At 28.9% G+C, this 13,707-nt stretch overlaps 1 protein-coding gene and 1 long non-coding RNA gene across 4 annotated transcripts in view; one reads left to right on the top strand and one right to left on the bottom strand.

The window, feature by feature from the left end:
* Nucleotides 1-13,707, top strand: part of LOC108003368 (protein kibra) — a 39,720-nt gene that overhangs the window by 21,080 nt on the left and 4,933 nt on the right. For 2 of the 3 annotated variants that reach the window (XM_062073831.1, XM_062073830.1), the window contains 2 exons: nucleotides 12,598-12,706; nucleotides 13,036-13,195. In XM_062073831.1, coding sequence (XP_061929815.1) covers nucleotides 12,598-12,706; nucleotides 13,036-13,195 — 269 coding nt within the window. Of the gene's footprint in view, nucleotides 1-9,570; nucleotides 11,537-12,597; nucleotides 12,707-13,035; nucleotides 13,196-13,707 lie in introns of those variants that run through there. The other variant, XM_028669513.2, reaches the window with a different exon arrangement.
* LOC114578203 (uncharacterized) lies at nucleotides 5,413-7,685 on the bottom strand. Its single transcript, XR_003698963.2, has 2 exons — nucleotides 6,596-7,685; nucleotides 5,413-5,878 (listed from the first exon to the last, which is right to left on the bottom strand). It is a non-coding gene; the product is annotated as an uncharacterized LOC114578203 (long non-coding RNA).

Raw genomic sequence — 13,707 nt, forward strand, 5'->3', positions numbered from 1 at the left:
TAATTAAAAATCTAAGAAAATTTATTTTCAAATATTTTAAAGCAAATATCTAATTTTAAAAATTTTTTTTTTAAGTTGTATGCAAGTTTAATTATTATGTAAATTTAAAAAATAACATATCAAATTGATTTTTTTTAAATTTTAATTTTATTGTAAGGTTTAAATGTTATGTATTATTGTAAAGTTAAAACATTTATTAAATGTACTTATTTTTTCGACTTCTATCAATTTGATTTTTTTTATTGATAAAGTAAAAATTAAATTTAAGTTAAATTAAATTTAAATTAAATTAAATAATAAAAAATTGAAAAAACGCAATTAATTATAGAATTACCGAAATGGATATCAAGTATGAATCATTATTACGATCGCGTAACGGACTGACCCAAGGGCTGCTTTTATCTGGTCATGTTTGTTTCAGTGATATGCCGATTTCTTTGAAATCTCAATATAACGCTCGACATTCATTCAAAGGGAATGCACGAGCATCAGATGCCGATTTCTCCGAAAGGGAGAGCTCGGTAAAGTGATATGCATACCGAATACATTCGTCAGGATTTCTAACTTTTTCTCTACGCTGTTCTTCCCAGAAGGGCGACACAAAAATGTGAATGTATTCTGTATTCTTTTTTCAAACATCTACAATATATTCTTTTTTGTCCTCTTATCTTTACTTTTTTCTTCTTTTCCTTCTTTTTTTTATGGTTTTAAAAAAGTTTTAAAGTTAAATGTGGATTGTAAAAATTTATTGTTTCTATATTTACTAAAAATATAATAGTGCTACAGATGCTATTGGCAAAAGTTGATTCTACTTAAGATTGAATTTATTGATTATTTTTAATATAGCAATATATTCCAAAGTTAATACTTGATGTGATAATAGAAGAAAAAAAGGAAAATAAAAAAAATACAAGTAAATAAAGTGATGGAAGAAATGAATATAAAAGTAATATCATGGGACTATAAAAACAACCCAAATTAAAACAATTTTTTAATAATATAAACGTATGAATGTTGGGAAGTACACAAATATTATTTTCATTTAACATTCAATTATTTTCATTACCGTATATTTATTTTATATATATAATATCAAATGAGGAGCAGATGATATCAAATAAGAAGAAAAAGAAATATACACATATAGACATCATAATAGATTTAAGAAAACGAATTTATATAACATATTATACTCGATAAATTGTACATCAAATAAATATAATCAAAAAAAAAATAACAAAATATTATATCTTGTTGCAATAATGATTTAATTATAATTTAATTATATTAAAACTTCTATAATTGGTAAAATTTTAATAAAAAAAATTCCACGACATACCTTAAATATTTCCACAATATATATACATATCTATATAAAAAAACATTGCTTCAGAATATAACTATTGATATACATATACATATAATTAAAGTAATATTAGAACTGCATAATCTAATTGAAGTTATTCATTATGAGAATTAAATTGACAAGAAAATTAAATTAACAAAGAAAATATTTCTTTAAATTAATATTCTAAAGCATTAATAAAAAATATTGAAATAGAATCAATACTTGGAAAAATTCAACGATGAAAGATTGCATGCCAATATTGAAGATTATGTAGATTATATTCACTGGACAACTGTCCAATGGCCCCATTGAAACGTTGGTGAAAGCGACAAACGAATGAATATGTGGAATGATTAAGTGGAATGAATGACCGGAATGCATGAATGATAGAAAAATTTAAATCATGTATAAAGTCTACTAATAGTAAAGTTGATATAAAAATAAAGAAAATCTATATTTTTTTATACATTTAATAAACACAAATATAATTTCAATTATATTTTATATATATATATATATTTTATAAAATATATATATATTTTTTGGTATCCTTTTTCATTTTATAATGAAGATAATTTCAAGATAGTTTCTATGGTATAATTTTCAAATTTTAATTTTGCAAGTCTGTTAAATTCGAAAACGCGAAAAAGAAAAAGCATGGAGGATGCATTTGTGCAAGAAGATAGAATTGTTGGAAAGTTAAGAGATTTTGCTTGGTCCGTACAAGCACCTTCGTTCGCTGAACGGGGCATCGAGTTATCGGTATATACACCACGATAATGGCATCGCATTCCATTCATATCAGCATTGCTCGTTCGCCACCGCAGCCTACCCGCTCTCTCGGTCCCCACTTTTTTTACTCCCCTCTCCGTAGTCAGACGCGCGTATGCGCAGGTTCGTTTCATCGTGTTGCGCACATCGTTGGAACGCAACTGATACAACCGACCGATTACTGAATGTGAACGCACCTTTACGCGGCCGATCGTCATGCAGACTTCACCTGGTGTGCATTCCTTCTGCGACTATTGGAAAACGGCTCTCCAAGAAAACTTATCTCGAGAGAGAGCATTGCAGTTCGGTCTCGATTGCACCGATTTTGTCGGCAATGACGTTTTTTCCTATTTTATAATTAGATTTTTAGGCCTCAGTTACGTAAATGACATGTATTACATATATTATGTTTCCTCTCAAGTCATAAAATACCTCTTATTCTTAATAAAACTTCGATACTTATTGAAAGTTATGGATTTTAAATTATATATATTTTTTTATAACATTATTTTTAATATATTTTTCTTATTATATAAAATATCAGATTAAGTGATGTTCTCTTATATTTTTTTATTTTTATTAAATTATAAAAATATAAATATAATTTTGAGAAGCTTGTATGCGCTTTCCAGTGTTGTTCATATTATATATGAATTAAAAATAGTTAGATAATGTAATAATTTAAATAATATTTTTATACAAAAAATTATTGCAAAAAAAAAACTCTCTCTCTCTCTCTATATATATATATATATATATATATATATATGTATGTATATATATATATTTGAATACATTTTGAATGTGATATATCTGTAAACTTGTAACATTTATATGTTTATTGTTTAATATATCACAACTATATAAATAACAAATATCCAAATTTTCTTCATGAAGAATTCTTATATTTTAGTGATAAGGTCAAATGATAACGATGTCAGATATCATTGTATAAATGTTCCTTTCTTCTTATTATTTATGAATGATTTAAGATTTATTTATTTGATAAATTCTTTTTTTTTTGTAAACTTAATATGGAATTTAATAATTGTTGCATACAACAAAGATACTTTTTGTCATCATTTAATTTTCTTACATTCGCATATTATTTATTTCAAATAAATATAGTTAGATCATTATGAAGAAAAATGATTTTATAAAGAAGATTTATGAAGAAAAATATTTATTAAAATCAAACAGTTAAATATTACAAAACTTATTTTATAATATTTTTTTCAATTTATCATATGCAATTGAAACCATATTAAATACTTATATAGCTTGAAGCGGAGATGTCGCATCGGTATCAATCATTTGATTATCGCAATATACCATCTAACCAAATATAAAAATAAATCTTATTTCACATGTCAATTCGCACAATTTGATTGATATAGATTCTCTTGATGAGCCACTTCTTTTAATCAAAGAATATCTTCCTGATTATAACGCAATTTTATTTGTTCGAATTAAATTAAATTGTTCAATGAATTATTGTCAAATTCATTGTGTTCTTTTATTTTAAGATAAAGAAAGAAATGTACAAATTATTTCTTTTCCCTTTTTAATATTATATTTAATACAGTTTTTATTATGTATGAATATTGTGGCTGATTGCATTAAAAGTTTTGGAAAAAAAATATCTGAAGATATCTTGATTCAAAAAATAGATTTATTTTAAGATATATGTTCGGAGAAGATATTTTCAAGATCTTACATATTTCTGAGTAGATGATCTTTATAGCAAGAAATATAATCAAATTTCTATAATTCGAAAATTTTTGTAAAACTAAAATTTTGTTCATTCTTTTTCGCTTTGCTTCAAAAATTCTATAATATTAAAATATAATTTAAAAATAATTTATTTTTATTCGCACATTATTTCAAAGTTCATGAAGATATATTACATATTCCAATCGCATTATTTATTGTTGGGTATTCGTGAATGCAATGAATCATAATTTATCCATAAAGAATAATATTTAAAATTTTTACAGTTAGATGAAATTTTATTTTCATTTATTTTAAATATATGTAAAATTTATAAAATATATAAATACATTATGTATATTCTTATTCAATTTTGATTTTTTCAGTCTTCATTTATTTTCATTTCAATTAAAAAAATTAATATTTTAAAATTGAATTATATTTAATTAAACAATAGAGATCTATTACATTAATTTTAATGATAATATTAATGATAATAATCTCAAATTAAATTTAATTAAATTTAAATTTTGATATTTAGTAATGTTTAATTTAAATTTTATGTTTGATCTAAAATAAAAATATTATTCAATGTTATACAATGTAATACAAACTATTTATTGCTTTAAAATTAATATTGAAACCAAAAAAAATTACATGAAAGCACAAGATTATAACTTTATAATTTATTTAATATTGAAATTTATACACGTGAGTATATATTTATTTAGACATTTATACACTATTTATGAATTCGTTAAGTCAATGTTTCTTTTTAATATTCCTAAGATACATTGTTACTTGTCATTATGTTAATTTATTAAGAATTATCGAAGAAAGGAAAATAAAAATTTGTTCAAAAAATAAAATTACATTAAATATATATAAATATATATTTAATGTAATATATATTTAATAAATTGAAAATATGTAAATTATATTTATTAGATATGTAAATTATATTTATGTAAAATTGTTAATATTTAAAAAAATAAAATAAAAAAAAATAATCTAAAAAACAAAGAAAATAAAAAAAGATTGATTTTACAAAAAAATGAATAAACTTTATATTGAAAAATAATACACGATTTAATAAAAAAAAATGTTAAAAAATATAATCTTGGTTGAACATATATGAATTACAGATTGTGGCGACTTCTGCTGGTGAAATTGCGTACTCCATAGTTTGTTTTTCTATGAATTAGTATATTAGTTAATCATGTATATGTGTATCACATTGTGTGTGTGTGTGTAATTTTGCATAATTCTTTCATTTCATATTTTGAACTAATAAATAGGAATTTTTATTGATGTAGGAATTCTATATAATGAAATAATCAAAATCATTTGATCATATTTCATAAATATTTAAATATTAATTTTTTAAAAAATTATATTTTCCTAAGTGTAAGAATAGTCAAAGTGACTATATCTAATGTTAATCTAAAATAAAATTTTTAGCTTTCAAATAGATGCACAATATATAAATCTACTTTTTATGGCTGGAAAGTTAGAGTTTGCAATCTTGGAGAGCTTTAAAGCTTGTAAATACAATTACATTTCATCAATAAAAAAAATGGATATTTATGTTTTTATCAAGCATGATTTTATTAAACAAGAATAATCATATTTGTATTCTTTCGTATTTTTTCTGCTAGATAATTCTTCAAATTACGATAGATACGATAGATATAGATTTTATTAATCTTATAAAAGTTTCATTAAGATTAATAAAAAAGAGAAAGAAAAAATAGTCACAGAAGAAAAATGAAAGATGATTGAAATTAAGAAAAGAGGAAATTGACGGAAGGAGAGGAATGCCCAAAAGGGTGCAGCGGGTCACGTGTATATAGTCAGCCCCTTGCATTAGCTGTGAATCCTTCTTTTTCTTTTCCCTTCCCTTCTCTCTTTCTCTCGGGAGCCACGTGCGGCCCAAGAAATTCCTCTTTTGTATCCTTCGGCCTTTGTTCGGCAACAGCTGTCCGGTCGAAGAAATGCTTTTCTCCGTCATCAGTCTGCTTATTGCTGATTCTTTTTCCTCTCTACTAGCTACCATATTTAAATTTCAATTAAATTATCGATTATCAGACTTCTTTCGTGAATTTATTTAAAAAAAATTAAAATAAATAAATAAAAAATTCTAGCTCTTAATGTGAAATGTATAGGTGAATATTTCCTATGATCATAAAATATCATATAATTATTTTTATAGCAAAGGCTGAATATGAAATTTTATCTTTATATTTAAAAAATTAAATATAGGAAAAAGAAACTTTCGAAGATGCTCTAATATTCCAGTTATTTTTTCTTATACAGTTACTTTATTTATTTGTCTCAAATTAAATTTTAGAAAATTTAGGTTGAATTCAATTTTATAAATATTTCATTCCGAAATATTTTCAAAATTGAAAGATTATTCTTACTTTAATTTTTAAATAAAAATAAAATTAAAAAAATCAAAATTAAATGTAACACAGCGATTGTTATTTTTTTTTTTAGTACATATATTTAGAAAAGTTTTTCTGGAAAAGAAATGTACTCGTTAAATTTGTAGAAACAAATTGTTTCCTTGGAGAAGTTATCATAAATTCCATTTTCTTGAATGGAATGTGTCCATATCATTCTATCATTCATCTATATCATTCTATTTTAAAGGCAATTTCTAAAGTACATCGGAAACATTCTACTCTCAGTAATTTACTCCATAAATCATTTCAAAAAATTTTCGAAATATCCATACCGTTAACATTTGCCAGAAAACATTACCTTCGAAATTTACCGCGGTTGCATATTTAGGAGAAAATGCCACGCATGCGCCCAATTACAAAACACCGTGGGCATTCCTGAATAGATCTGTACGCATAGTGGCCCGATACTTCGTGCGGTTGCAGCTATCTATCCTTTTTTCGTTTCTCCGTTGGTATGAGCGACGAAGAGTAGTTGCCGTACTATAAAAGAGGCCCTTCGCTCGGAGCGGGGCCCTGCAAACCGGTGAGCAGCGTTCAGATAAATATGCGGGAGGGGCCGGAATTCCTCACTCGGCTGCATTCCAATCGCTCTTCCTCCTCCGCCATCTCACCACTACTACACACGCGCATGGTCATCGTTATTTGCATTCTTTGCTACACACAACCATCGTCCCAACCACGCAGCAACAGGAAAACCTAGTGATGCAGTAATACCAACAAATATCACTATCGCAGTGACAATAATAACCATAAATATAAAACTTTTGAATTTTTTAGTAATAATATTGATGATGTATTATACTGTTATATGGGTTTCCAAAGAAATTTAATGGTATTGATTTTCCAATTGCAAAATAAAGTTTTTTTATTTTTTTATTTTATTTTATAATATTTAATTTTAAGATCATGATGAAAAGATATGATTACACTCATAGCAATTTTAATATATAAATTAATTAATGAATTCATATTAATTCATATTGATTGTAATATAATATATGTTTATAAATAAAAATAGCTAATATTTAAAACATTCTTAAATATTATGTAAACATTGAGCATATGCAATGATAAATTATTAACGCATATTAAATTAGAATAGATTAGAATAGTTCTCCTTTTCATATATTTTCTGGAATTTTTTTTTCGTTACGAATATTATTACGAGTATTACTAAAATTAGATTTGTTATGAATAAAAAAAAGAAATTTTTTTAAATAAATAAATATACATATTTTTTCTTTTAAATGTTTAAAATTTTACAAATAAACTTCTGTGACTCGTAGATTGTGTTGATATAAATTTTGTTAATTCAGAATAACAAATATTACAGTATTTCATAATTCATGATGTTCGAATGAAAAATTCGGAAATATTGTATTTATTTTTTGAAGTATTTATTATGATGTCAATATTAATAATCATAGAAAAGAGATAAACTTATTTTTGTAACTTGAAAATCAGAGAATCAGAAAACTTTTTTTACGTACCAAACTCAAGTCGTTTCACAGAAGTTATTATTGTAAATGGCGAATCTTTCTTTAAAATGCATACGACCTTTACAGATTGACCCTTATGGCCGAAGATCTTCTTTTACCATACAGACATTCCTTACCAATATTTCTCGAAGAGGAATTCCTTAATGATATACTGAATATTACTGCATATTTCATGTTTCGTACATTACCATTTCGTTCTTTGCTACTTTCTTTCTTAAATAAGTATACATTTATTTTTATTTTATTGTTTGTCATACTCACGTTAGAATTTTTCAGATGCACAACAAATAAAATAGATTATATTTTGAATCTATTTTAAAAATACATAATACTCTAAAATTATGATACGAAATGAAAATTTAAAAATGTGTAAAAAAATATTGAAAAAAATTGCAGTTAAACTCATTTTATCTATTTTATTGTTAATAAACTTTGAAGAACGACTTGAGAAAATGAAATACGATAAAAAAATAAGAACAGTATGCAACAATAAACTAAAATATTTCTTAAATGTTATAAGCTCAATATAAAAAAGAAGAAAAAAGAAAAATTCATAAAACGAATTATTTACACATACTTAAATAAAAAAATGATAAAAAATAAAAAAATAAGATATATTAAAAAAAATAATCGCTATAGAAAATACAAATATACAAGTGGATACTTCTATGCATACGTCGATAAATTTAATGATAAATGGCTATTGACCTCTCTTAATATGATGACAAATGACTCTCTCATAGAGAGCAATAGTTTAGCTCCATAATACACCGATAACACAGAACATTCCAATTCGATTGATGAACCGTCTAATTCTCTAACTGGAATTTGTTCGAAACGAAATAAGATTGCCGCGTGGCATCACGACGGACATATCTACCGGTTGCGTGGCATAAAAAGTCAGATAAAGCGGAAGAGATTTTGGGATGTGGAAGGATGAGGAAGCGACTTGCTTCGATCTTTCACATGGAGAGAAAAAAGAATGATAGATACGTTAGGGAGATGCAAGGATCGAGGTAAGAAAAGCTTTGCCTCGTGGAGGTGGAGAACGAGCGAAGGAGTATGGGGAGGGGAAAAATAAGAGGCTCTTTCCGCAAGGCGAGCGAACCGGCTCGTATTCGATAGCATCTGCGGAGCCTCCGACAATAATAGTGTGGACCGAGAAATATGCGCGCGGAGTCCGAGCCTCGTGAATCCTTCGGCGGTTTTGGGGTGGTGAGGTGGTACGGAGGTAAAGTCCGCCTGGTGGGGTGAAATTCTCCGCTTCGTAGTGATGGAATCGATCCGGTACTTGTTATTTCCGAGCAATCTTCCTTTCGATTTTCTCTTTAATTGTAATATTTTCTAAAAACTGTCGAAATTCTATTTATTCATTTTTATATCGAAGTTATTTAAAAAATACGAATATCAATCCACTGTAATATAATACAATATAGATATAAATTTTCTAATAAATGGAATTAGATCGTGTTAAAATATTTTTCTTACATAATTTCTGCGTTAATTTGAATCAATTTAATACAAGCATTTAAATCGCTAATATAATAATATATATGATATTATGTATAAATATATACGTAAAACAATTTCGAATAAAAATATAGGAAAATATATTTAAAATTAATTAATTATTGTATAAATTTCAATCGAATATTAAATTAATATTTCAAAAGAGAATAGTAGTGAAATAGTAGAGAATAGGGGAAAAAGATTGATAAGATGTGCAAAGGAAGGGGAATTGGTCCCATCACTACTGGTACAGAACGGACCTTTTGATGGAGAGGGGACATATACCAAGGTCCACCGGGCCTGTTCTTAGATGATCAGAGACACGGCTGATGGGCCAGTAGTGGCCCCAGAAATTCCAACAAGGACGGGGCATAATGCGCGACTCAAGGTCGGTTCTACTACCGACCAGAGAGTCCGAGATGGGACCACGTTCAGCAGGGTCGTACCGTGACCTCGTCAGGTCTTCCTTCCCCTCTCCTCTCATTTCACAAACCCCTACTCCATTCCTGCTGTCGTCCCTTACAGGCTGGACTCCGCCAGCAACAGGATTGTGCGCTTGTCCCGCGGCGCCCTGCATATAGAGCCCCTGCATACCACTATGATCGCTGAGCTGAAAAAAATTTATACTCCCCGGGGATAGACTCGAATGATACTCTAGTGAAATTCGAAAAGTAATCTCGTTTATGTTTTGGCAATTTAACGAAATTATTTGCTAGTTACACGCATAGGTATGAAATTAAAGATTCCTTTATATCGGACATTGTTTCTGTCGATGGATAAAAAAATGTTTTTTCATTTTAAAGAAATTTAGGTCAGGATAACCTTGGCTGGTAAAAAAAATTTCATTTCAATGGAATTTCCATCGATTCGAGAATCAAAGAAGATTAAACGTGGCTGGAAGGAGCAAAATTTCAACATGTAATGTCATAAATATTCATGATGCGCGAGTAAACGTGTACGTAGCACGTGTACGTACGTTCTACTATCAATTAGATTTACGGATATTGTGTGAAATGTATAATATCTGAAAGGAAAAAGCGAAGTAGAGAGGATGAAGAAGGGATTTAGAGATAGTATTGGATGGAATGAAAGAGAGGGAGAATAGGAAAAGCGAGTGGTGGGTGAGGAGCAGCGCAAGGGCTCGATTGCGACGGTCCTGCCAGGCCTCAGGATGAGGCCCGCCTTTTTACACCGGATAAGAAAGAATCGCTTGAGGCCACCGTGGTTGAAGCGAGATAAATGAAAATACTATGGAAAGAGTAGATGGAAAGAGAGAAGAGGAGAGAAGGTCTATATAAGATTGAGAGAGATAGAGTTCGCGAGTGTATGTAAGCAAGCGAGACAGAGGCAGATCGAAGGATTAAACGGAAGAAGGGAGAGAGAGGGAGCGAGCAAACAAGAGAGAGAGAGAGAGAGAGAAAGAGAGAGAAATAGAAGAGTAAAAAGAAAGGATGTTGGATAGGATGGTAGGGGGAAGGGTGGTAGGTAAAAGCAGGATGGAAACGAGAAGGGAAGGAGAGAATCGACCGGGTGGTGCAAGAAACGAAGGAAGAGAAGGCAAAAAGGAGGAAAAAAGGTGGGATCCCTTAAAAATTGAGACCCACAGAGGTGGGGATCGGAATTTCGGGCCCCGTAAACCGGCCAGTCTCGAGAAGGCCTTCGCGAAGATGAGGTGAAGAGAAGAGAAGATAGACGTTCGACTGGTTAGAAGAAGAAGAAGAAGAAAAAGAAGGAGAAGAAGAAGAAGAAGAAGAAGAAGAAGAGAAAGACGCCAAGACCAGAAGGAAAAGACAGAGAAGAAGGAAAGGAAGAAGTATACAGAAGAAGAAAGAGACAACGATCACGACGACGACGAAGAAGACGAAGAAGAAGAAGAAGAAGAAGAAGAAGAAGAATCGTGCCTAGTCTACTGTGTACCCGGCATGGACCGTCAGTACACACTCTGTGTACTCGTACCAGCGCACCAATACCGCACTTACGTGAACAATTACCATCAACAGGCGCATCAACGGTTACAACAACATCAACGTCAACAATATTCCGAGCAACAACGTTCGTGCAAACAGCCTTATCAACAGGAACAAATTTACGAGAACGTCGTATCTCAATATCGAATGAGAATGTGCTATCATAACGATTATGAAAATGACGAGCAGATACAGAGGTTTTATTGGGAGCAATGCTATAGACGTGAAGATACCGACGCCACTGCATACTATTATTGTGAATATGTAAGAACTTTTCCAGGATTATTTCGTGCCTTGTGCATTATTCGAATCGTTTTAAATCTGGCGAAGTGAAATTTCTACGGTGTATTATCAATGCGGATTTTGTCAGTGTTTCCTCTTTTATATTTATCGGATCTAATATTTTCTATTTCGTTGCGAACGTGTTGTTGTTGTTGAAAAGATTTATTTTTATCTCTTTGTAATCTTGTGTATTTCAGTTTCGAATTATTCCCTCTTGTTTTCTTGGCCTCCATTCGCATATCGACATTAAGTGATTTTTCATTCGAATGATAATTAGAAATAATTCAATTTGTTTGAACGAAAGTTTTATTTAAGAATAGAGTGGCAAAAGTGCAAAATTCCACGAGAGTCTGTATATTTAAAATGTTTTTTGTTACCGTTTGTTGTACGTTATTTTATTTCCTTCTTATTTTGTTTTACGACGGCCAACTATGGAAGAATTTGAGATGATGAAGGGATCGTTCGGCACTAGTAGCGCTACATAAATCATGTGTAATGGTATTTCCTTGTCTGAAAACCGAAAGAATGCTGGTACGGGACGTTGCGTGGCTTCTATCGGATTTCGACTAAGCGTGATCGAGGTGAAAATGCGAACGACGTGCTATTCCAAATTCAATGTTATTTATAATCAGAAAATTCTTTCTAATAAGTATTTCTTATGTATTGTACACACACGAAGATTGAACTTTTTATCGATATGAAGTAATTACCATTGATTTCAATCATTTTATCCGTTTTTATGTATCTTTAACCCTCTAATGGTTCGATGACTGAGTCATTTTTCGATCGATTTAAAGATTAACATTAGCAAAAATTAGATAAGTTTTAATTTATTAATTTGAATTATTTTTGACGTAAACACTGAATCTATACACTCAGGGCTAAAATAAAGCATGAAATCAATCATTTAAAAGATCAAATGAATATTTTAATATCAATTCAAATTCGTTTTATAACATGTATTTATATATAAATTTCTAACATGTTTTCTTTTGGAAAAATAAATTTTCATTTCCACAATATTTTTTTCATCTGTGTTACAGGCGAAGAAGGAGATCTACGATGTGAAGCAACAGAGGCTATGTCTGGCCCAAGATGAATACAATCATCTTAACAACGCTTTAACGACGCTTGGTGCTTCGCGTACAAGTTGTGAGTACACCTTGATATTAGCGGTATTTATTTTTTTTACCATTCAAAGTATCTAATTTAGCGTGCAAAATAATTATTCATCTGGATATTATCATGTTAAAAATAATTATTATCGTGTTATCGCATTAATCTTTGGTAAATCTTATTAATCTTTCGATATTTTTTAGATGTAAAAATATTATTTTATCTTTATGCGAATTTTATTTTTGTACGAAACTCGAATTATTGAGATAAAATATTCGTTTTCATTTCGTTATAATTGAAATGAAAAATACATTTTAAACGTGTAATAAATCAAACGAGACAGTAATGATTTATCTTACCTACAGTGTGCTCCAGTTCAAGTTCATTGAGTACCAAGTACGATCCGGATCTCTTGAAATCCGATGTCGCACTCGCAAGGAGTAGAGTTTCCCGTCTGAAACGAGAGCTCGAACAGATTCGAGCTGAAATGAACTGCACACAGCGAGGAGTGGACACTCTTGCAAGGTATGCATTATTTTCAGATTCATCTTTAAAGAGTAGCTGAATAGGAAGAATGTATCTTTTGTGAGCGTGACATAGCAAATGAATGAATTCTAAGAACTCGGTCCTTAAAATTGTAGATAACAAGATCAACGATACAAATTGAACATTGTGTGTTGATCGATATGATAGATAGATAGATGCATTTTTTCATTTTTTAAATTTATAACAATATTATATATATTTATAACAATAATAATCATGAATTTTTTCTTTTACACTGTATTATTGTACGATTTAACAGAATTTTCAAATGTTTGCAAAATTGACAATATAGAAAAGAAAAAATATTTTGAGATTAATGTTTCAAAAAATTTGTATCGCAAGAATTTATTTGTATTAATTGGTTTGTAAAATGAACATGAAAAATATTAATTTAAATTTTCGAATAAAAGTTCTCTGTTTCACGTGAGATTCGTTTAAAATTCATTTAATGTCTTTCTACATTATAATGAAATAAGAGAAATAATTCGTAT

Source organism: Apis cerana, linkage group LG4 (assembly GCF_029169275.1).
Source record: "Apis cerana isolate GH-2021 linkage group LG4, AcerK_1.0, whole genome shotgun sequence".
Classification (NCBI taxonomy): domain Eukaryota; kingdom Metazoa; phylum Arthropoda; class Insecta; order Hymenoptera; family Apidae; genus Apis; species Apis cerana.